Source organism: Macrobrachium rosenbergii, chromosome 48 (assembly GCF_040412425.1).
Source record: "Macrobrachium rosenbergii isolate ZJJX-2024 chromosome 48, ASM4041242v1, whole genome shotgun sequence".
Lineage (NCBI taxonomy): Eukaryota > Metazoa > Arthropoda > Malacostraca > Decapoda > Palaemonidae > Macrobrachium > Macrobrachium rosenbergii.
Window position 1 is genome coordinate 37,130,609 of NC_089788.1, and position 25,252 is coordinate 37,155,860.

The 25,252-nt window shown below is 36.6% G+C and overlaps 1 protein-coding gene across 1 annotated transcript in view; it reads left to right on the plus strand.

The window, feature by feature from the left end:
* LOC136831345 (kinesin-like protein KIF14) overlaps positions 1-25,252 on the plus strand; it is a 563,293-nt gene that overhangs the window by 300,271 nt on the left and 237,770 nt on the right. The window contains 5 exon segments of the mRNA XM_067091651.1: positions 3,951-4,058; positions 4,523-4,639; positions 9,656-9,781; positions 10,613-10,773; positions 13,767-14,036. Of these exon segments, the coding sequence (XP_066947752.1) occupies positions 3,951-4,058; positions 4,523-4,639; positions 9,656-9,781; positions 10,613-10,773; positions 13,767-14,036 (782 nt within the window).

Consider the following 25,252-nt stretch of genomic DNA (forward strand, 5'->3'; position numbering starts at 1 on the left):
ACCCTGTTGTGCTCAGTGGTCCAGAAGTCTAACAAAACCACATCCCATACGTGGAGTAGGCTGAAGGTATGGGGTCCTTTCCTCTGCTCCTGTTGGACCACAAAAGGACATCCCTGGTTGGGCACACCTACCAGTTAGTTCAGAGAGCACCCAGATTCCTCCCTCAAATGGGTAAGTCTCCTAATGTAAAGAACAAGTTGATATTTGTATGGAAACAAACAGTACAGTAATTTGTATTTTTTCTGGACTCTTGTCACAACTTCCTGCTGGACGTATTGAACCAGGTGGTAGTGGACAGGAGAGAAGATGTTAAGGACTCCCTCTCCTCAATGTTCAGTAAGTTGATCCTAAGAGGACATGTCACCATCTCTAGGGTTGCTAGTAGATTCCCACTCTCCACCAGGCCAATGTTTCTGCCCTGGTATCAGCAAGAGAGCCATGTAGCTGCTTGCAGAAAAGGACAGGAAAGAGTAGATCAGTCCTTCCGTTCCTCTCAGCCAATCCAGCCTGGAAGGCGGAACAGGATGGGGAAGAGAGGAGGCTCTAGATAAGACTCGGAGTCTTCCATCCCCAGGCCTGCTGAGTGTGAGGGGCTGTCTGGGGAACAAGTGGTTGGTATGGCAGAGGTGCAGAGCAGAGGAGTGAACAGTCCATACCCTCAGGAAGGGATACTTTCTCTCCTTTGAATGGAGACCACTGCTGGCATTGGAACTGTTTGAATTCGACCCTGAGCAGCTTTCTTCAGCTGACACTGTTCAAGATGTAGGCAGTGCAGTTAGTCTTGGCTTCAATCAGGGTAGGAGACTTCAGGGTCTCAATAGAACTTCAGGATGCATACATCCACATCCAATACACCCCTCCTTCAGGAAGTTCCTGCAGTTTGTCTCCCAGTGTGTCATGTACAAATTCAGGGCCCCCTACTTTGGCCTCGAAACAGTACCCCCAGGCTTTCACCCGAGTGTTCCAGCTAGTCTTGGAATGGGCCTACAGGAGGGGTATCAGACTACCAAGGTACCTGGATGACTGGCTCATACTGGCACCCTCAGCGGAGAAAGCCGTGAAGGACAGGGACAAGATTCTGGTACTATACAGACTTGGGAGTTCTGCTCAACTGGAAAAAGTCAGACCTAGTACCAAAGCAGAGAATCAAGTACCTGTGTATGATAATTGATGTGGTGAAGGCAAAGGCCTGCCCATCACAAGAGAGGTTAGAAAAGCTACTCAAAGTATCCAGCTCCCTGTCAAACCACCTTCAACCAGTGAAACAGTGGCAGGTCCTGGTGGGCCACCTGGTGTCCTTGGAGAAACTAGTGCCCAGGAGGAGGACTTGTATCTACTCCCTGCAATGGCAGATGAAGAAGGGAGAAAGAGGCTCAGAGACCAGGATGCAGAGCATAAAAGTGACAAAGTATTGCAGTCAACTTCTTGGAGATGCAAGCAGTCTGGCTGGCACTCCAACACTTCCAAGCTCTTTTCCAAGACAAGTCCATGGTTGTGATGAACAACAACACCTTGCTTGCGTATGTAAACAAACAAGGGGGCACAGTCTCTCATGACCTGAACAACTTGGCAGTGGAAATGCATGAGTGGTCTGAGACCAGGGGCTTACTACTGTCAGCCAGATACATCCCTGGAAAGAACAACATCATGGCAGACCAGCTAAGCAAGGCATACTAAATAGTGGCAACAGAATGGTTGTTGGAACAGAGCATCACAGACAGGTTGCTAAGGCTGTGGGAGGGCCCCACATTGGACCTATTTGCCACAGCAAGGAATAACAAGCTTCCCCTGTATTGTTCTCGAGTTTCCGATCAAAGAGCCGTCCTGCAAGATGCCTTCAAGCACCCTTGGGATAATCTGGACGTGTACACCTTGAACTCATTCAGCTAACTGAGGAAGTTCCTCAGCAGGCTGTTCATGTCCCAAGGGCTGAGGATGACACTTGTAGCTCCAAAGTGGCCCCAAGCAAAATGATATGCAGACCCCCTCCACCTGCTAGTGGATGTGCCAAGGTAACTTCCTCTCACTGCCACCCTACTGAAGCAAGAGCACAGCAGGCGGTATGATCAGCCAGTGCCTCCCTCCATCTTCATGGTTGGAGGCTATCCAGCAGCTCCTTAGAGAGAAAGGCTTTTCGTGGAAAGCTGCAGAGGCCATCTTTGAACCCCTCAGGCCCTCATCCCTCGGACTGTATCAGGGAAAGTGGAAGGTCTCTCTTTGTTCGTGCAGTGGGGATAGGTCTCCATCCCCGCAAAGCATCTTTAGGGATGTGGCAGATTTCCTTGTCTTCTTGTGTCAGGAGGAGTCCCTGTCCATGTCAGCAATTAAGGGATATAGGGCTGCCCTGGCCCTAGTGTTCAGGCCTTTCATCTGCATGGAAATTATCAGACATGATAAAAAAATTTGAAAAGAACTGCTCCTCGCATGAACTGAAGCCCTGAAACGGGACATAACCAAGACCCCAGCCTCCCTGAGGCAACTGCCCTGTGAGCCTCTCATAAGAGCATCAGACTGGGACTTGACACTCAAGACAGTTTTTCTATTGGCCATAGCTTTAGCCAAGAGGGTAGGAGAGCTACATGCCCTCTTGTGCGGCATTACCCACACCCACAGGTGGACATCTATTGGCTGTACATTCCTGCCAGAGATTGTGGTGAAGACCCAAGATTTGATGGCTTTTACACCCCCTCATTGAAGGACTTCTTAGGAAATGAAAAGGACAAGATGCTGCCAAGGCCAGTGAGAGCCTTGAGAGCTCACTTCAAATGTACAGTCCCCCACAGACCTTCCTGTAGATATTTTTATAAGTACGAGTTGGGAGAAGAGAGAGATTTTGAGAAAACCATCTCTTCCTGGTTGAGAGAAGTGATTGTAAGAGCATACCAGTTGGACCAAAGTGGAGACCCTTGTCCAATCAAAGTGAGGGCTCATGACATGGGGGAATAGGGCCTGCAGTGGTTTTTAAGAAGGACCACTCAGTAACTCAGGTCCTCTGGGCATGTGTCTGGAAAAGGCAGATGACGTTCACCTCTTTTTACCTCAAAGATTTAGCACACACGTCGTTGGATACCTTCACCTTGGGTCCAGTAGTGGTGGCCCAGCAGGTTAAATGAGGATAAAGAGTCCTACAGGAGCTCCATCAGGAAAAGGGAAGGTGACTTTGCAGACATCATGAAGGCCTTGGTAAGTACTTTACACATGGTGTGAAACCCTTGCGTGTTCATGACCAAGCAATCAGTAGGTGACAGGCAAACCTTGCCTAGGATCCAGAGGGGTTGTTGCCCTCCTGTTACCTGGTAAGGACACACCCATGTGGTTACCTGAGGCAGATCATCCTCCCATCTCCAAATGAGGCTCCTTTTATGAAAGAATAGGTTCGTATATATGTTGGAGTACTTAATTGAAACGAAATTTGTATTTTTCCCAACATATGAACCTATGCTTTCATATAGATAAGTTTACCCCCCTCTTATCACCTCGCGTAGTTTCGATCTCTCACGTCTTCTAGGAGACAGAGTGTAGCTGCATATGGGCTGACTCACACAATGGATGAGGATAGGCCAATCCAGGTCATATGTGACCATAGGCTTTGCGTTAGGATTTTGTTATTTCAGAGACGATTCAGTAACAGCTGAAGTGTGTTAGGCACAAGTACTCCATATATGAAAGCATAGGTTCATAAGTTTTGAAAAATACAAATTTCTTTTTAATTTGGTATTCTAGCTTGCATTTACAAGCTATATGTTAATGTAAAGAACTTCAGGTTTGTATGTTAGGAAAAATGCAAATTACTTTTAAAATTTACTATATTTTTAGTTATAATAAGCTCTTCGATGAAGATTTAAAGTTGATCAGATCAAACAACTTTACATCAGTAAAAAAGAACATTTAATCCATATACAATTATACTTAATGTTAGTGTTTGAAGCCAATATTAACCTTGATTTCAGACATGGCTCTTGTTGGGAAATAAGGAACGTTCCATTGCAGCCACAGGGATGAATGACAAATCTTCCCGTTCCCATGCTGTGTTCACAATCAAATTAACTCAGACAGTGGTAAGAATGTTATTATCTGTTTACAGTATTTGAATAAACAAGTGTTGGTATTGAGAGGTGTGCAGAATAAAATTTTCTGATATTTTTTTTTATCAAATATCCATTTCATATGAAAAATTTTTGTAAGGCACAGTACAGTTCCAGATTTTTTCCTCTGGAGGAGTTTATGGTTAAGTCGTTGCTTTTGGAGACAATTAATGCTGGGGTGTACTCAAGAAATATTTTTCATGCTTTTACTACAAGTAGTTTTGTTAGTAAAGGTAGACTAACTAGATCACTTGTCTGGAAATATCAATTTGCACTGAGCACGAAGTGGTCTTAATGAAATTGAAATCATGTTTAGCGGTTTAGTTTTGTATAGCAGTTGTGAAAAGGGATTGTTTCAGGCGTGCCTCTTTAGTATGGTAGCACTGTAAAAGTCGTAGCTTTTCTGATGTGTATGTGAATGATTATTTCTCATGAAGGTGGAAGATGTTGAGGGAGAGCAACTGGAAAGCAGCAAGGTAAGTGTCATCAACCTAGTGGATCTTGCTGGCAGTGAGAGATTGGCAGCATCACAGTCTCAGGGAGACCGTTTGAAGGTGAGTAATGAAACTGTTATGTGTATGTCTTTTTAATTCTGTTTCTCTCTGACTCCTCAAAAGAAAATTTAGTTTTCTTATTTATTTCTAAAAGGAGAAAATTCCGTTTACTTTCCAACTTCTCAAAAGAGAAAATTCTGTTCTGTTTCTGACTTCTTAAAAGAGAAAATTCTGTTTTCTTTCTGACTTCTCAAAAAGAAAATTCTGTTTTCTTTCTGACTTCTCAAAAGAGAAAATTCTGTTTTCTTTCTGACTTCTCAAAAGAGAAAATTGTTTTCTTTTTGACTTCTCAAAACAGAAAATTCTGTCTTCTTGTTGACTTCTGAAAGGAGGAAATTCTGTTTTCTTTCTGACTTCTCCAAAGAGAAACTTCTGTTTTCATTCCGACTTCTCAAAAGAGAAAATTCTGTTTTCTTTCTGATTTCTCCAAAGAGAAAATTCTGTTTCCTTTCTGTCTTTCAAAAGAGAAAATTCTGTTTTCTTAATGACTTCTCAAAATAGAAAATTCTGTTTTCTTTCTGACTTCTTAAAAGAGAAAATTCTGCTTTCTTTCTGACTTCTCCAAAAAGAAAATTGTATTCTCTTTTTGACCTCTCAAAAGAAAATTCTGTTTTCTTTCTGACTTTGTAAAAGAGAAAATTCTGTTTTCTTTGTGACTTCTCAAAAGAGAAAATTCTGTTTTCTTTGTGACTTCTCAAAAGAGAAAATTCTGTTTTCTTTCTGACTTCTTAAAAGAGAAAATTCTGTTTTCTTTCTGACTTCTCAAAAGGGAAAATTCTGTTTTTCTGGCTTCTTAAAAGAGAACATTCTGTTCTGTTCCTGACTTCTTAAAAGAGAAAAATCTGTTTTCTCTCTGACTTCTTAAAAGATAAAATTCAGTTTTCTTTCTGACTTCATCAAAGAGAAAATTCTGTTTTCTTTTTGACTTCTGAAAGGAGAAAATTCTATTTTTTCTTTCTGACTTCTCAAAAGAGAAAATTCTGTTTTCTTTCTCACTTCTCAAAAGAGAAAATTCTGTTTTCTTTCTGACTTCTCAAAAGAGAAAATTCTGTTTTCTTTCTGACTTCTCAAAAGAGAAAATTCTGTTTTCTTTCTGACTTCTCAAAAGAGAAAATTCTGTTTTCTTTCTGACTTCTCAAAAGAGAAAATTCTGTTCTCTTTCTGACTTCTCAAAAGAGAAAATTGTGTTTTCTTTCTGACTTCTCAAAAGAGAAAATTCAGTTTTCTTTCTGACTTCTCAAAAGAGAAAATTCTGTTCTCTTTCTGACTTCTCAAAAGAGAAAATTCTGTTTTCTTTCTGACTTCTCAAAAGAGGAAATTCTGTTTTCTTTCTGACTTCTCAAAAGAGAAAACTCTGTTCTCTTTCTGACTTCTCAAAAGAGAAAATTCTGTTTTCTTTCTGACTTCATAAAAGAGAAAATTCTGTTTTCTTTTTTATTTCTGAAAGGAGAAAAATCTGTTCTCTTTCCGACTTCTCAAAAGAGAAAATTCTGTTTTTCTGACTTGTCAAAAGAGAAAATTCTGTTTTTCTGACTTGTCAAAAGAGAAAATTCTGTTTTTCTGACTTCTCAAAAGAGAACCTTCTGTTTTCTTTTTGACTTCTGAAAGGAGAAAATTCGTTCTCTTTCTGACTTCTCCAAAGAGAAAATTCTGTTTTCTTTCTGACTTCTCAAAAGAGAAAATTCTGTTTTCTTTTTGACTTCTGAAAGGAGAAAAATCTGTTCTCTTTCTGACTTCGTGTTTTCTGACTTCTCAAAAGAGAAAATTCTGTTTTTCAAGCTTCTTAAAAAAGAACATTCTGTTCTGTTTCCAACTTCTTAAAAGAGAAAATTCTGTTTTCTTTCTGGCTTCTCAAAAGAGAAAATCCTGTTTTTGACTTTTGAAAGGAGAAAATTCTGTTTTCTTTCTGATTTCTCAAATGAGAAAATTCTGTTTTCTTTCTGACTTCTCAAAAGAAAATTGTTGTTTCTGACTTCTTAAAAGAGAAAATTCTGTTTTCCTTCTGACTTCTCAAAAGAGAAAACTGTTTTCTTTCTGACTTCTCAAAAGAGAAAACTCTGTTCTCTTTCTGACTTCTCAAAAGAGAAAATTCTGTTTTCTTTCTGACTTCATAAAAGAGAAAATTCTGTTTTCTTTTTGATTTCTGAAAGGAGAAAAATCTGTTCTCTTTCCGACTTCTCAAAAGAGAAAATTCTGTTTTTCTGACTTGTCAAAAGAGAAAATTCTGTTTTTCTGACTTGTCAAAAGAGAAAATTCTGTTTTTCTGACTTGTCAAAAGAGAAAATTCTGTTTTTCTGACTTCTCAAAGAGAACCTTCTGTTTTCTTTTGACTTCTGAAAGGAGAAAATTGTTCTCTTTCTGACTTCTCCAAAGAGAAAATTCTGTTTTTCTTTCTGACTTCTCAAAGAGAAAATTCTGTTTTCTTTTTGACTTCTGAAAGGAGAAAAATCTGTTCTCTTTCTGACTTCGCGTTTTCTGACTTCTCAAAAGAGAAAATTCTGTTTTTCAAGCTTCTTAAAAAAGAACATTCTGTTCTGTTTCCAACTTCTTAAAAGAGAAAATTCTGTTTTCTTTCTGGCTTCTCAAAAGAGAAAATTCTGTTTTTGACTTTTGAAAGGAGAAAATTCTGTTTTCTTTCTGATTTCTCAAACGAGAAAATTCTGTTTTCTTTCTGACTTCTCAAAAGAAAATTGTTGTTTCTGACTTCTTAAAAGAGAAAATTCTGTTTTCCTTCTGACTTCTCAAAAGAGAAAACAGTTTTCTTTCTGACTTCTTAAAAGAGAAAATTCTTTTCTTTTTGGCTTCTTAAAAGAGACAATTCTGTTTTCTTTCTTTCTTCTCAAAAGAGAAAATTCTGTTTTCTTTCTGAATTCTTAAAAGAGAAAATTCTTTTCTGTTTCTGACATCTTAAAAGAGAAAAAACTGTTTTCTTTCTGGCTTCTCAAAAGAGAAAATTCTGGGTTTTTTCTTGGCTTCTCAAAAGATAAGATTCTGTTTTCCTGGCTTCTTAAAAGAGAACATTCTGTTCTGTTTCTGACTTCTCAAAAGAGAAAATGCTGTTTTCTTTCTGACTTCTCAAAAGAGAAAATTCTGTTTTCTTTCTGACTTCTCAAAAGAGAAAATTCTGTCTTCTCTCTGGCTTCTCAAAAGAGAAAATTCTGTTTTTTTCTGACTTCTCAAAAGAGAAAATTCTGTTCTCTTTCTGACTTCTCAAAAGAGAAAATTCTGTCTTCTCTCTGGCTTCTCAAAAGAGAAAATTCTGTTTTCTTTCTGACTTCTCAAAAGAGAAAATTCTGTTTTCTTTCTGACTTCTCAAAAGAGAAAATTCTGTCTTCTCTCTGGCTTCTCAAAAGAGAAAATTCTGTTTTCTTTCTGACTTCTCAAAAGAGAAAATTCTGTTTTCTTTCTGACTTCTCAAAAGAGAAAATTCTGTCTTCTCTCTGGCTTCTCAAAAGAGAAAATTCTGTTTTCTTTCTGACTTCTCAAAAGAGAAAATTCATTTTTCTTTGTGACTTCTCAAAAGAGAAAATTCTGTTTTCTTTCTGACTTCTCAAAAGAGAAAATTCTGTCTTCTCTCTGGCTTCTCAAAAGAGAAAATTCTGTTTTCTTTCTGACTTCTCAAAAGAGAAAATTCTGTTTTCTTTCTGACTTCTCAAAAGAGAAAATTCTGTCTTCTCTCTGGCTTTTCAAAAGAGAAAATTCTGTTTTCTTTCTGACTTCTCAAAAGAGAAAATTCTGTTTTCTTTCTGACTTCTCAAAAGAGAAAATTCTGTCTTCTCTCTGGCTTCTCAAAAGAGAAAATTCTGTTTTCTTTCTGACTTGTCAAAAGAGAAAATTCTGTTTTCTTTCTGACTTCTCAAAAGAGAAAATTCTGTTTTCTCTCTGGCTTCTCAAAAGAGAAAATTCTGTTTTCTTTCTGACTTCTCAAAAGAGAAAATTCAGTTTTCTTTCTCTCTCAAAAGAGAAAATTCTGTTTTCTTTCTGACTCTCAAAAGAGAAAATTCTGTCTTCTCTCTGGCTTCTCAAAAGAGAAAATTCTGTTTTCTTTCTGACTTGTCAAAAGAGAAAATTCTGTTTTTTTCTTTCTGACTTCTCAAAAGAGAAAATTCTGTTTTCTTCTTCTCTTCTCAAAAGAGAAAATTCTGTTTTCTTTCTGACTTCTCAAAAGAGAAAATTCTGTTTTCTTTCTGACTTCTCAAAAGAGAAAATTCTGTCTTCTTTCTGGCTTCTCAAAAGAGAAAATTCTGTTTTCTTTCTGACTTCTCAAAAGAGAAAATTCTGTTTTCTTTCTGACTTCTCAAAAGAGAAAATTCTGTCTTCTCTCTGGCTTCTCAAAAGAGAAAATTCTGTTTTCTTTCTGACTTCTCAAAAGAGAAAATTCTGTTTTCTTTCTGACTTCTCAAAAGAGAAAATTCTATTTTCTTTCTGACTTCTCAAGAGAGAAAATTCTGTCTTCTCTCTGGCTTCTCAAAAGAGAAAATTCTGTTTTTTTTTGACTTCTGAAAAAAGAAAATTGTTTTCTTTCTTGACTTCTTAAAAGAGAAAATTTTGTTTTCTTTTTGATTTCTGAAAGGAAAAAATTCATTTTTCTTTGTGACTTCTCAGAAGAGAAAAATTCTGTTTTCTTTCTGACTTCTTAAAAGAGAACATTTTGTTTTCTCTCTGACCTCATAAAAGAGAAAATTGTTTTCTTTCTGACTTCTCAAAAGAGAAAATTCTGTTTTCTTTCTGGCTTCTTAAAAGAGAAAATTTTGTTTTGTTTGTGACTTCTTAAAAGAGAAAATCTGTTTTTTTTCTGGCTTCTCAAAAGAGAAAGTTCTGTTTTATTTCTGACTTTTGAAACGAGAACTGTTTGAAGTTTCTTTGTTCATGTAATATCTTTGCTGTACAATTTTCCCTTGGAATTCAAAACAATTTATGAGATATATTTTCTTTGTCTAAATGTTAAGGATTATTAAGTTAAGTGTGTTTTTAGATTGGTTTGACCTAGATTGTCTTCACTTTTCTATATTTTAGGAAGGAGTGTGTATAAACAAGTCCCTGCTAACTCTCGGGAAAGTGATAACGGCCTTGGCTGAGAGTGCCGGACGACGGCGAACTTTCATCCCATACAGGGAGTCAGTTCTTACTTACTTGCTGAAGGTATTTTGTTCCAGTTTTACAAATGTACCTGTCCTTTGAGTTTTCACGCTGTTCTGTTTTTCCGTGAAAAGCCAGATATTTAATTTGTATGCTTTGTTTTAATAAAATTACCATGACACATTTCAGACCAATTTGTTAACGTTTACCTTATGGCCTCCCATCCTAATCCAGTTCCTCATGCAGAGAATGCACTCCAACATTGATATTAAACCTTTTGCGTGACTGTCCTAACTTCCACATCAGTGAACAAATAAGAAGGCAAATCCTTCAAAGACCCAGTAGAGGGGTAGTGTGGTGCACTGCAGGCATTACTATAGGGTTTTTGCAGCAACCCTTCAACCCTTGGTTGCACATACATTTTAGCCTTTTCCTTTACCTCCATTCCCACCTCTCCTCTTCAGATTTGCTGTCAAACCTCTCTGACTGTTACTTTTCAGTCCAAGTGTGGGGTTGTCTCCCAGTTCCACCTTAGGTGCCATACTTCATCTCCTTTATTTTCGGTTTCCTTTTGCCGTGCAGTCCTACCACTCCAGCTCCTCCTCCTCCTCCTCCTCTCCATTTTCTTGAGCAGTGAATGGCTGAAAGTGCCCAGGTGCTTGCTTGATGGTGGACATTTCATGAATCAGTCCAAGAGTTCAAAAAAGTTTTGCTAGGTCTAAGCATTTTCAGTTTAGTTATATTTTGATAGCAAGTAATTTATTTAACAGGGACTGTTATTTAATAGAACAGGAACTTTTGGCCCGCCATATGAGGAGTTTAGTCCAGTGGTCTGGTTGAATTGAAATGATAAGCTTAATAAAAATAAATATTCCTGATGACGCTTTGTTTCAGGAATCACTTGGTGGTAACTCACGCACAGCCATGATAGCGACAATATCTCCTTGTAAAAGCCACCTAGATGAGTCCCTGTCTACTCTTCGTTATGCCCAACAGGCCAGAAAAATTGTGAACCATAATTATGTTAATGAAGACCCTACAGCAATGCTCATCAGGTTTGCATTCTCCATATCTCATATCTATTGTAAGATGAATTGAGATTCTTGCAATATATTCTACTTCTACAGTATATTAATTATTTTAGTAACTATGTAGAATTGAAATAATAAAAATTTTTTTAGACAACTATGCCTATACAGTGCTCCCCCACTTTTTCGCGGGGATAGGTTCCAGAACCCATCATGAAAATGCAAAATCCCCTCAAAAAATGCTTATACTAACTGCTTTTAGTTGCCAAATACCCTGTACCCCTTAATCTAAAATGCTTATAACTGTCTACTTAAAAAGTTCACTGCCCAATTTAGTAGTTCAAACAAAAGTATACCGTAAATTATCATACTAAAACAATTTAATATCAGTTCAAACAAAAATACATCCCAAAACCCCCTTAGTCATCTTAGATTAGTACCCTTTTACAACTGTTACTCCTATGTATATATGCCCCTAAAATGCTTATAACAATGATTTACTAATTTTCAAATATTAATGTAAACACAACAAAATATCTATAAAATGTTTAATACAAATTAAATAAATCCTTAATACAAAGTAAATAAATCTGTCTTACAGAACATTTGGCAACTAATCAAGATACCCCTGCATACATAAGCATAGCCGTTTCCTCTCATAGTATTGAAGTCGTCCCGTTTTCTTTATACATTGGTAAAAACAATTAAAATGATCACGAATTCGCTTTTTTTTTTTTGTAGAGCAACATTGTTTATTCACCAATTACTGTATTTTTTAATATTGTGTTCGTGACTTAATACAGATTATGTGGTAAAAATAATTTACAGTGTACTCACACAGTAGTAATGTTATATAGAGACTGCGAATTAGTGAAAGTTCCCCTGCGGAAAAGTGAATACAGTAATGTGTTCTACAAAAATCCACGACAAAATGAAGCCCAAAAAAGTGGAGCGCAAAAAAGCTGGGTATCACTGTAAATGTTGCAGGAAATTATATTTAGTTTTCTAATATATGAGCAGATTGACATCACATGCAAAACTTGCAAATATGATAATGCTATCAGCAAATATTATATACCAGATAAATTGCAGCTGTAATTTGCAGTGATGTACCTTTTAAAAACACATTAGTAACTAAGTGTAGTGACCACATTAGGGTCCTAACTAATGCCACATCAGATGTCACTGTTTTCTGTAGGTTGAGACTGACACTTCTAAAGGCAAAAACTCACTTATTTTATAATGAGGTATTAATTTGGTGATACATTGTTTTCCGATCTTTAATTACTGGAATGGGGTTGAACACTTAGCTGTTCAAGTCTGTTCTTAGAGTTTCACATGCTCATTAGTGACAAAGTCACGGTTATTTTAGTCTTTTTGTCCTTTGCCTTTTTAATGATGTGCCCTATGAGGTGCACTGAAGAATGTTCTAAAGGCTCTTTGAGGTATCTCCTTGCCCTCAGCTGTGTTTACTAAAGGTTCTACAGTAGCTGCCAAAAGGAATTGCCACTTCAGAAAATTGAGAAAAAAAAATATTTTATGCAAAAGTAAATATTCATGAAAAATCAAATAGTAGAGGAGTAATTATAATAAAATTCAGGGTTAACACTCACCAACCCCTACCCTAATACTTTGTGGGCATGCCACGAGGTTTGCGCACCTCAAGTAGTCGCCTGGGGACAGAATCTGCCAACGTCTGTAGGAGCGTGTCATCAAGGTTGTCCCAGGCTCACTGTAACTCAGCAGACAACTTCTCAATGGAAGACGTATCCCTGTTCTGTAACTTCCTTTTGATAATTGCCCATAAATTTTCTATAGGCAAAATGTCAGGAGAATTCCCTTGCCAGTCGGGAATAAAATCAAAACCGCAATCTTTCAGCCAATGAATGTTTTGCTTTGCGGTATGTGCTGTAGCTCCATCTTGCTGAAAAATGGAGGTCTGGCTGCGTTCAAACGAATCCTCTAAGTGATCGTTCAGTATCGTGAAATACGAATCTTTGTTAACAGTTTTATTCATGGGTAAAAACACTAGAGAACCCTTACTCCCATACCCAAAACAACCCCATACCATAACATACGGCGGGAACTTAACACTCGTGGTGAGATACTTAGGATTAAGTGGGTCCGAAGTCGCCTTCCGCCAAACATGTTTCCCCTTCGTATCAGCAACAGAGAATGAAGCCTTATCACTCCATAGCACTTGCCTCCATTTGCTGATGTCCCAGTCTTTATACAAACGTGCAAAAACAACTCTGTCTTTCTTTTGTTTGGCCATGATCTGTGGCTTCCTACGAGCCTTCACTTTCGAGTACTTCAAGTCTTTTTTTCAACCGCCTTTGAACGGTTCGGACAGAGGCTCCAGCAACTGCCTCAGGATTATCAGCCTTAAGTTGTCGAGCTGTAAGGGTCGGATTAGTCTCTGTGTCCCTTGCCAACACCCTCAAACCCCTCTCACTGATGATGGGGGGTCTCCCAGGGATGGTGTCTGTCTTTGGTACCTCCTTACTGCCACTCTCGCGGTACTTTTTCAAAATGTTTTGGATTGTTCTCGGTTTCACACCGATCTTTGCACTTATTACACAAGTTTTATAACCTTCCTCATGAAGCTGAACCACTCTAGCACGATTTTCAATACATTCACCAGCACTGAACCAAAAAAAATGCGAAGGCGTTATCCAACCAGGCGCAAAAAAAAAAAATAACAGATCGGTGGAATTCACTGAATGAATGAGATATTGTCCGTCCTTGAGTGAGACTACCATTAGATATGTTGCCAATTAATCAATTTGTCCCGGCCAATTTTTTGCTTCATGAATATGGAATTGACGTTTTTGCGGTATAATATTTTGCTGCTTTTAAAATAGGCAATTCTTTTTGGCGGCTACTGTGTCTTATCCCCTTGCCCCTAGCTCTGTTGTTTTGTGCCTTTACTATTCACCCCTTCCATCTGGTCTTCCCAATGCTAATAATGCAACTTCCTTAACCTAGTACTTTTCCAATTTTCACTGTTTATGTTTTAGGTCACTGAAGGAAGAAGTAGAACGCCTGAGACGCCAGCAGCTGCTCAAGAGCCCGTCGATGCTTTTTGATTCTGAGTTGGTAGAATGTGGCAATAAATCAGAAACAGAGGAAGGAGTAGATGAAGAAAAGGAGAAGGCTCTGCTTGAGAAAGAGAATAAAATAAGAGAGAAGGAACAAGAGAAGAATCAGGCCATAAAAGAAAAAGAGGCAGAAATAGCTTTATTGAGAGAACAGCTTCGATCACAGCAGCTTTTGAGCGAGCGAAACAGGTTAGTTTTTCAAGAATAAAATCCATGACAAATTTTTTGTCTGGGTATGTTAAAATCTGTAGAGGGCTTTCAACAGCTTTCTCAGTTTTCTTCATCCCGACATTGATAATGAGAGCTGAATAGGCAGGTAAAAGCTCTCTGTAGATATTCTAATATACTGTACCTGGAAAACAAAAATTATTCTGAATTTTACTCTTCCTTTTAATACTTATGATATTATGAGAAGTTAGAATTATTTGTGATTAATCTTGCGTGTTGTAAAAGTTAGTTTACATCTTTGTCATTTAACTGTGAAAATGTAAGCTAACTTTAACTGTAGGTAAGTATCCAAATAATTAATTTTATTATAGAAATTTTCATATTTACCATATGATTTTTGTTTATACCTGTAGTGTGTCTAGGTTCATTTAGAACAATCCAGAAACTGGTAACTTTACAACAAATCTCCACAGCATCCAGTGTTCACATGTTAAAAAAGAAAATCTGAGCTTAGTTAAGTGAAGTACAGTCCAGCCTCTTAAATCTGGCATTCTGTGGTCCAGGAACTCCCATTAACTGGGACAGTTTTGAATCAGCCGCTATTAGTTCTGAGTGGCTATGAGGGTGCTGCCACACATTTCAGTTTCTGGATTTTTTGGGTTTCCCAACTGAAGCTTGCTTCCTAAATATATAAGCACAATTTATTTCCAGCGAAAACATTCTGTGAGACTCAAAAATATATAGCATACAAAAGAACCGTAATTTGCGTATATTCTCGTGTATCATCCGAAATTGTTTCATGTGAGCATTAAAATTTTGTCCAAAAACATGATTTTATCATATACATCATGCATAGTGCAAGATGTATTTTCAGTATATTACACTAGGCTAGGCTTTCTATGTCTGTCTCAGTTTCAGTAGATGCCACTGATAATGCATAGGCTATTATACCTGAGTTGGCTTTTAACTAAGAAATAGGCCTAGAAGCAAGAGTTTATTAGGTTAAATGTGAATTTTCATACATTAAATTAGGTTTATCAAGCTTGTGACTTTTATAAGAATTCATTACTTTTATCTTATAATCAACAAACACTTACAGCTGGGTGTCAGGCACTGGCATAAATAGCAGCAAGTACTGACATTAACAGTCGAATCAAGAAACAACCATTTGCCGATGTCAGTTACTGTAACTAACACGTTTATTAAGGGTTGCGGTATGGTTGTCAACTTGGTAATTTTCAGTGGTGACTTTCATAAGTGAAAATAAAATTAATATTTATTTAACCTTCATGCAATGGAGAAGAAAGTGTTATGAAAGCATGCCACTAAATTTACGGTTGTAGCTGTGACTGAAGAAATGAATATGAGCAGGCCACATAACGTTTTGGAAGAGGCAGAAGTAACATCTGATACTGGCGAAATCACAACTTTACTTCTTTTAACTCAGTGCATTTGTAAATAAAGTAAGTTGCATTTTTAAACCAGCTTTGATAATTTTATTAAAAAACGAATTTCCAAAATGGGTTTCATTTAGCAACTAATATGGCTGTGATGATGCCGGTAAAACACAATCTGCTGATTGATTTTAAGAATGTAAATAATATCAGAATGCAAATGGCTCCTGAACGCATTGTTCATAAATTATATTACAACAATAATGCGTGAAATATAACTGCATATAGTAAGCAAACAAGTTTTATTAAAATTATCTTTCTTAATACTACTGTTATTTGAATTTTACAGATACATGTGTGTATGTGTATGTATATATATATATATTATATATATATATATATATGGCACTGTAACTTGATGTTTGGCGCCATAACTTGATGCCCATTCTTGCCATTGTTGCCATCAACAGTGCTTATGGTGCTTTAACTTGATGCAACATCAAGTTATGGCGCTGTTAAACATTGTTAACGGCACTGAAAAAGCGCTGTAAGATCAAATCTGCTGTAAATTGGTGTCGCCGTAAGTCCATGACACTGTATATATTTCTGCATATAAGACGACCTTTGGGCATCATCTTACACTACCATTCTAAAAATCAAACCTTGAATTCTAAGTGATGTTTGTCGATAGGCTAGCCTTGGAGCGATAACCACCCACACACATGAAAAGATTCACATTATAAAATAGACTGACAATAAAGATAATAGAAGCATTTTTACCTTATATATTATTGGCATATCTTCATAATAAATAGCCTATTAAAGGAATAATTCCATATCAATGAAATCAGCTTTTATCTATGTGAGGCCAGCTGACAAAATGTAAAAATCAAGTTTGGTTGCGCTCACAGCAACCTTTATCCTTCGGTAACATAGTGTAATTATGGTAAGAATACAGGTAGTGCTCGAGTTACGATGGGGTTAGGTTCCAAAAAACCCATCGTTTGTTGAAATAATCGTAAGTCGAATATAGCCTAGCCTACACAAGGGTAATCAGTACCATGTATACATATATGGCAGCCTAGCCTACACTACACAGTATACTCTATACATATACAGTATAGTAATTATTAATGTCAGCTAATTCTGCAGGTTCAATGCAGATTGACTTATGATAATTCAGTATAAAGGGAAATTGAATAAAACTAACCAGAGTTAGGATAGCGTACAGTATGGTAATCGTATTCGTAAACAGTAGCTAGCCTACGGTATATTCTATACATATATGGTAGAGTGGTAATTATTAATACCAGCTAATTCTGCAGATTCAATGCAGATTGACTTATGATAATTCAGTATAAAAAGAAATTGAATAACAAGAAAAAGAATCAGACTGTACTGTAAGGGTACTCACCAAGATTTGGTTCATCGTCGCACACGTAATTCACGTGAATGGTGTCAGGCTGTTCATGGCTACGGATAACTAAAAATCGGAAGAGGAGGAGGATGATAAAGCTTCAGGATCATCAACTCGCTCCTCTTCAGATAGTATTTCTTCTTCTGTTAGTTCAGGTGTTTCAAAATTAAGAGATGAGGGGATCGAGGCTCAAATGTTGGGGTAGGGAGTGCGGGTGGGGGTAGGGAGGCAGAAGGCGATGCCACTGGAGTTGTTCTCTTAAAGAAATGTTCCATTGTCGGTTGCATAGTGCGTTTTTTCGTTCTTCATAAATGACTTGGTAACATGCAACAGCGTCTTGATGTGCTCTTTTAACTTTAGCAAACCGTTCCATGTTCCCATCCATTTCACTCAAAAGTTTCAGTCCATGTTCAAATGAGGCAAAAACCTCTGCTAGTGCTTTTGTCGTAAACTTTCGCTCTGGCTCTTCTTCAATTTCTTCTTCCTCATCTGCTCTTTTTCTCTCTTCTGCAAGCGCAATTAAATCTTCTGCTGTAAGCTCTACATCTTGCACATCTAAAAGATCTTGGATGTCTTCTTCATCAATTTCTAAATCTAAACTTCTCCCAAGTGTCACAATCTTTTTATTAATTTCCACAACTTCTTTATCTTTATTGAAACCTTTGAATGAGTTCACATACACTTGTAGCAGATTTTTCCAAACTCCATTCATACATTCTTTCTTTACCTCCTTCCAAGCCTTTCCAATGTTCATAATGGAGTTTAGAACATTGAATTCCTTCCAGAAAGTCCTGAGATCTTTCTCCTCATTATCCGTAGCATGAACAGCCTGAGCAAACGTGTTCCGAAGATAATAGGCCTTGAACGTAGCGACAGCGCCCTGATCCATGGGTTGTATGAGAGAAGTTGTGTTTGGTGGCAGAAACACAATGTTTACGTTCTCATTAATATCTCCGATGTTCTGAGGGTGGCCGGGAGCATTGTCTAGAATCAGCAGAATTTTGAAGGGAGTTTGTTTTCCTACAATAATCTTTCACTTCTGGAATAAAGCACCGCACAAACCAGTCTTGAACAGCATTGCAGTCATCCATGCTTTCTTATTATGACGGTAATGCACAGGAAGCGTATGCTTGTCGATTCTCTTTAATGCCCTTGGATTTTCGGAGTGATAAATCATGAGTGGCTTAAGTTTATACCCAGCCACATTTCCCCCAAGCAGAAGAGTCAGTCGATCTTTGTATGCCTTAAACCCAGGCATCATTGTTGCTTCTTTATGGATGTAGGACCGTTGAGGCATACGCTTCCAATACAGTCCTGTTTAAATCGACATTAAAGATCTGCTCCGCAAGTACCCTTCATCAATGACGATCTTTTGCAGAATATCCTTGAATTTAGCGGCTCCTTCGGCATCAGCGCTTGCTGCTTCACCGCTAATTTTCACACTATGAAAATTATGACGGTTCTTGAAGCGATGAAACCATCCAGCACTTGCTACAAAACTTTTGTTGTGGTTATCATCATAATTTTTCTTCAGTTCATCGAAAAGCATGCGAGCCTTTGTTTGGATGGTTAAGAGACTGAGTGGCATACGCTTCTGTATCTGGTCCTCCATCCACGTGACCAGTAACTGCTCCATTTCTTCCAAAGATCCTATCCTTTTCTTTGATATAAGTGTCGAATGAACTGAAGCAGATGCCCTTATAGCGTTCATTATCCGTTTCTCGTCTTTAAGGATGGTGGATACCGTCGACTGAGATAGATGCTCGTCACGTGCGATTACCATGACTGGCTTTCCAGCGGCACGCTGGTTGATAATTTTCATTGTTTGCTCCAGAGAGATAGACTGCCTCTTCTTTTCGCACTACCAGCATGAGACACACTTGGGTGTTTGGCAGACATAGTGATATAAATTTGAGTTTTAGAGTTTGGTGTATTCACAAAAGCACAAAAATTCGCAAACGAACACTGGCCTATTTTAACTTCCGGCACAACGAGAGCAAGCAAGGTCGACTCATTGAATTAATGTACCTATTCCAGCCTCTCGGCCCAACGTATCGTACACCATACGCTGCCTGGTTGTATGTTGTTGTCTGCGCCAGTCACCCGCGAAATTTAAAAATACATATTTTCAAAATATTGTCGTATCGATATTAATTGCTAACCCCATCGTAAGAGCGAATTATCGTAAGTCGAAATATCGTAACTCAAGCACTACCTGTAATATGTAGGATAACGTAATACAGGCGGTCCCCGGTTTACGACGGGGGTTCCGTTCTTACGCTGCGTCGTAAGCCGAAAATCGTCGTTAACCGAAAAATCCTAAGAAAACCTGACTTTTAATGCTTTGGGTGTATTGAAAACGATGTAAACTGCATTTTTATTGAGTTTTTCATAAAAAAAAACCTTCAAATTTTTATTATTCTGCCGTTTTGGAGCCATATTTCTTTCGTCAGATCGGTGTACGACACGTTGTAACCCTGGAACATGCGTCGTAAACCGGGAAATAATTTTTGATGAATATATCTGAAAAGTGTCGTAACGTCGTAAGCCGGACCCGTCGTAAACCGGGGACTGCCTGTATTCACTTTTCATTAAATATTCTGGCATTTTGTAACTGTTTAGAACAGTTCAGTCATATGAACAGTAATTATGTGCGATAATTATCATACTTTATCACATTGTTGTTAGGGGTTGCTTATGATTGGCGATGGAACATAAACAAAATAATAGTTTCCATTTTAGGCGACGTCTGTAGGAAAAACAGGGTAGAGAATCAACTTTGTAATTTCGTTTACCTTAAGCACGGTTTACACTCTACGATAAATTGTAGCGATTTATTGTAATGAAAAGGTTGTTACAATTTGTCGTTACGTGTAAACAGGAGATCGTAGCGATTTATTGTAGCGATCTCCTGTTTACATGTAACGACATATTGTAACAACCTTTTCATTACAACAAATCGCTACAATTTATCATAGCGTGTAAACCGTGCTTTATATACTCGTTAACGCGCGATCTCGTGCATCGTACAACCCCCAAATTTTCACCCATGAAAAAATGATTTTATCATGTATCTTGTGTATCATACGAGTTCCTTTTTTGAGAGACCAGTTTACTATGTACTAGCCTCTTTTACTCCATCTCTTTATCCCATCATCTAGTTAAATAGGTTAAGAAAGTAAAAGCGAATGATAAAAGTATCGTTAGTTACGTTATGCTTGTTGAGTACAAGAGTACAGCCATAAACAACCGAACGAGAAACAATTGTTTGGCTATGAACACAGTCTAGGCCATGGCTATGAACAACTGAATCAGATAACAACGGCTGTTTTGCTTGCATACAACAGTAAACAATTACTATAGTTATGTTACAAATGACGTTAAGAAGAATATGACTTATTTATATTTTACAATATACCCTTATTCGCTATGGAGAAAAGATTGGCAAGGAAAGGTACTACTAAATTTAAGCTGCAAGTTGTAGCTGAAGCTGAGAAAACAAAACACTGTTCAAGCGCTAATGAGTATAAATTATTGTGCATCGGCAACATGGATGAAACTCCTAAACTTAAGTATGCCATCAAACTCGACCGTAAACAATATGGAGAGAAAAGTATTTTAATGAAAACTACTGGGCATGAGAGAACACGTTACTATTGTTTTAATGTGTATGGCAAATGGGACGAAACCTTCCCCCATGGTTATCTTTAAACAGAAATTGAATTGATGCCGAAACCAAAATTCCCAGAAGGTATCGTTGTCCATGTTCATGAAAACCTAAACAATGCGTATTTTATAATGCAATTAGTAATATGCGAATACACACAGTATTACTGGATACAGTGAAGTAAAGCGTAACTTGTTAAGAGATCCGTGGTAAAGAGGTATATTCGTTATGTTTGGATTTTATAATACGATACTAATATATGTGAATATTACATAGACTACTTTTATATTTTGTGTATGGTGCGACCCCCTTAAAAGTAGCTTCAAAATTAGGTCTTCGAAAGTTGCATGATACACAATTATATAAGGTATATTTTGAATTTCTAAGGATACAGTAAGCAAAATAGTTTGTAATAACATCATCTTTGCATACCAATATTTCATAAGATACCTGGTGTTGCAAAAGCTAGCCTGTACACAGATGGTTTTGTAATTTAGCAGTCATCTTATACTACAGATATGAGATAAATTCGTGAAAATTTGTCAATTTTTTACCTCGTGTTATCTAAAGGTTGTCTTATACACGAAAATATATAGTATTTATATATATATATATATTGTGTGTGTATGTATATATATGTATAAGCAAATCCTGCAGGAAAATGACAGGCAGAAGTTCAGTACCAAGCGCTTTCACGTTTATTAACGCATCGTCGGGGCACGAATGAGACAGATATAAAGAACGTTACAAAGTAAACAAAAAGAATAATGATACCAGATAGTCAGTTGTCAGAGGGTAATAAACAGAAAGTTAATCCAGGATAATCTGGAATCGAGCTGTCACAAACTGAACCTAAGACCACACAACAAGAAATACTAAAATTTAGGCTTACAAAATCCAAAAACATGTATAACCTTGAATACCAGATGGTTAATTGCCAGGGGTAAAAAACAAAAGGCTAATCCACGGCAAATCTGGGATCACATGGTCACAAACTAATCCAAATATATACTTAACCATAAGGGAAACGGAATCTTACCCATTCACATTGCAGAAACATGTATAAAAATGAATATTAATTTTGCATATATTTATCAACAACTTTTTTAATTATGAAAGCATCAAATTTAAATAAATCAAGACTTAAATTTAGAACACTTTCATTATTTGAAATTCACGATGGAAATGGAAAATGATGGGTGCTTACCGTTTTTGGATGTCCTCATACGAAGAAATAGAAATGGGTTTAAATATAGTGTGTATAGAAAACCCACTAATATTTCTTCCTATGTGCATTTCTATTCTGGACAAAGCAATAAAGGGTTAAAAAGTCAGTGTTTTCATCTATGTTTTTAAGAGCATTACGGGTATGTAGTCCTGAATATATTGATGATGAAATAGATAAGATTAGGAATGCAGGCAAGAAATTGAAATATCCTGACAGTGTATTAAACAGTGCATTTGAAGCGGCAAAAAAGACTATGTATCAAAACCATAAAAAACCTTACAACATAAAAAATTTGCTTGTTCTGCCTTATAATAATAATATGAAAGATATCCCTCATCTTCTTAAGAATTTTGATGTTAATGTCGCATTTAAGAACAATAAAACAATGAAAAATGTACTTACCAAGAACTCCCCCGACAATACTAAAGGGTGTGTATATAAAATTCCATGTAAGTCTTGTGACAACTTTTATATTGGCCAAACTGGGAAAGCACTGGAAAAAAGAATTGAACAGCATAAGAAATGTGTGAGATATGCACAGGGAAACAGTGGTATATTTGTACATGTTAGTGAGAACAATCATGCTATCAACTGGGAAGGGGCAAAAAAGATTGTATATTCTAATAATGCACTGGAAAGGAATATCATTGAATCTAGCTTTATAAAAGAAAGTTACAACCATAATATGAATATCAGTCAAGGGATGTATAAACTTGATCCTTTAATATCAAAAGAGATTTATAAATTGTTTAAACTTTAAGGTAGGCAGTAGAGATGTATGAAAATAGGATTATCATATTTGTAAACACAGTACGAGGGTAGTAGTGTTAATGAGTTTCCAAACTCTGCCTCCGTGACACCTGTCAGGTGTGGATCTGAGATGGCGTATGGTTTGTTTATCAGCATTGTCCCCTGAAAGTATATTGTGATTTTTAGCGAAATGAGTTTTAAAGGCCACTCCTACCTCGACACCGGCCTGAGGGGGGATATGTATTCTCTAACGGTTGTGTATGTTCGTCAGTACTGTTCTTGTAGTATGTATATTTGTGACTTCTCATACTCTGTATCAGTCCTTCGTCAATGGCTTGAAAATAAAGTCAAAACCGGTCAGGACCTACACCCGTTTCTTATTTTTCACCTGTGGTTATGTGTGATAAATGAGTCACATACAAGAGTGATAATAATCATCATATATATATATATATATATATATATATATATATATATATATATATATATATATATATATATATATATATATAGTCACGATGTGCACCGTGTACCTGGTTATTACACAACTAATCACAGAATTCAAAAATTTACCTCAATTCAACCAAATACCTGAACTCGCATAACAATAAAAATTATGACTGAGTACTCTTAAGGAAGCAGTGATCCCTTAAAAAGCTTATTAATCACGTGAAGAAATCAAACTGAGTTTATATATATATATATATATATATATATATATATATATATATATATATATATATATATATATATACTGGATCACTATATATATTAAGATATATATATATATATATATATATATATATATTATATATATAGATATGGATCACTGTTTCCTTAAGAGCACTAGTTGTAATTTTTATTGTATATATATATATATATATATATATATATATATATATATATATATATATATATATATATATATATGGATCACTGTTTCCTTAGAGTACTCAGTCGTAATTTTTATTGTTATGCAGTTCAGGTACTGAACTCGCATAACAATAAAAATTACGACTGAGTACTCTTAAGGAAACAGTGATCCCTTAAAAAGCTTATTAATCATGTGAAGAAATCAAACTGAGTTTATATACAGTCGGCGCAAAAAAACGAATACTACATTTGTAAACAAATCATAGCAATGATATATAAAAAAGGAAAATAAAGGGAAAATTTTAGTTCACTTATATTTTTTCAATACTTAGACATTTCTCCATTATTTTTAAGTACAGCGTTTAACCTTCTTGGCATTGAATGTGCTAAATCTTTGAAATATTGTGCATCCATGTCTTCAAACCAAAACTTACGGATGGCATCCTTCAATTTGGGAGGGACGCATTTTCTCATCTGCTAGTGCCTTCAGTTTCCGTTTCATGTATGCCCAGCAATTTTCAATTGGGTTTAAATCTGGTGAATTGCCTGGCCAGTCCAATTTCTGAATATTAAATTCCTTAAGAAGGTTTGTGACCTTGTGAAATCGGTGCAAGGTGCTCCATTTGCATAAATACACTATGCCCAAAAGTTCCTTGTAAGGGACTAATTCATTTTCCAAGACATTTTCATAAATCTCTCCATTCATTTTGCTCTCTGGGGAAAATATAATCCCCACTACCCCCATATCCGCTGAAACATCCCCATACCATCACATAAGCTGGAACAGTCTTGACTGTGTATTTTGATGCAAATCGGTTAGATTTAGTTGCCAGCGCTATGAATAATGTGGAAGTTAGATTCATCTAAAAACTAATTATTTTCCCAATCCTTTTCAGTCCACTTCAAATATTTTCTGCAAAAAGCCATCCTTTTTTTTCATAGGCTTAGTGAGGAGTGGCTTCTTTGCTGCAACAGACATGGGAGACCAAGGTCTTTCTGCAAGATGTTGCACGGTCCGTTCAGAGTTCCTAAGCAGATCAGGGTTTTGAGACTTCAAAATTTTGGCTGGCATTGATGGATGTTCCATAACAATCCTTTTAAAATGTTATCCGTTCTTTTGTAGTTTTTCGTGGCCTCCTGAGCCTTTCTTCCGCTTCAGTGATGAATCAAGGTCCTTGCACCACAATGAGACTGGTGCTTTTAGAGATTCCCAGCTCTCTTGCAATAGCTGACATTGACTTGCCAGTTTTCCATAGGGTCACAATTTCTGCTTTCTTAACCAAGGATAAGGAAGTTTTAGCCATAATGGCATTAGTTGCACCAAGAGCGCCAAATAATGGTTGCGTGAATGGGGCATGAGCGCATACAATGACAGCCGACCTTTGTGATAGCTTGAGTATTTGAAGTGCATTAAACTTTCATGGTAATTCAGACAATACAGGCTTATATAAATTGGGAAAAATATTGTCGGCGGAAATCGCAAGAAAAATGAATATTACAGTAATTTAGGGAGTCGTTTCGCTTTTTTTTATATACTGTATATATATATATATATATATATATATATATATATATATATATATATATATATATATATATATATATATATAGTATTTTTATTGTTATATCAGGTAAAGGTAAATTTTTGAATTCTGTGATTAGTGTGTAATAACCAGGCAACTGATCAGAAATAAAAATTTACCCCACTTCAACCAAATAGTAGATAATAAAAATTAGCAGACTAAAAAGTGAGTAAAAAGCTTATTAATCATGTGAAGAAATCAAACTGAGTTGATCAAAACAAGTGTGGGTTATCAACAATTAAACAAGAAATATGCTGGACCAAAAGGGCATCACTCCATCAAACAACTTTGTTTCCCTAGTCTTAGTTCACTTCATCAAAACTAA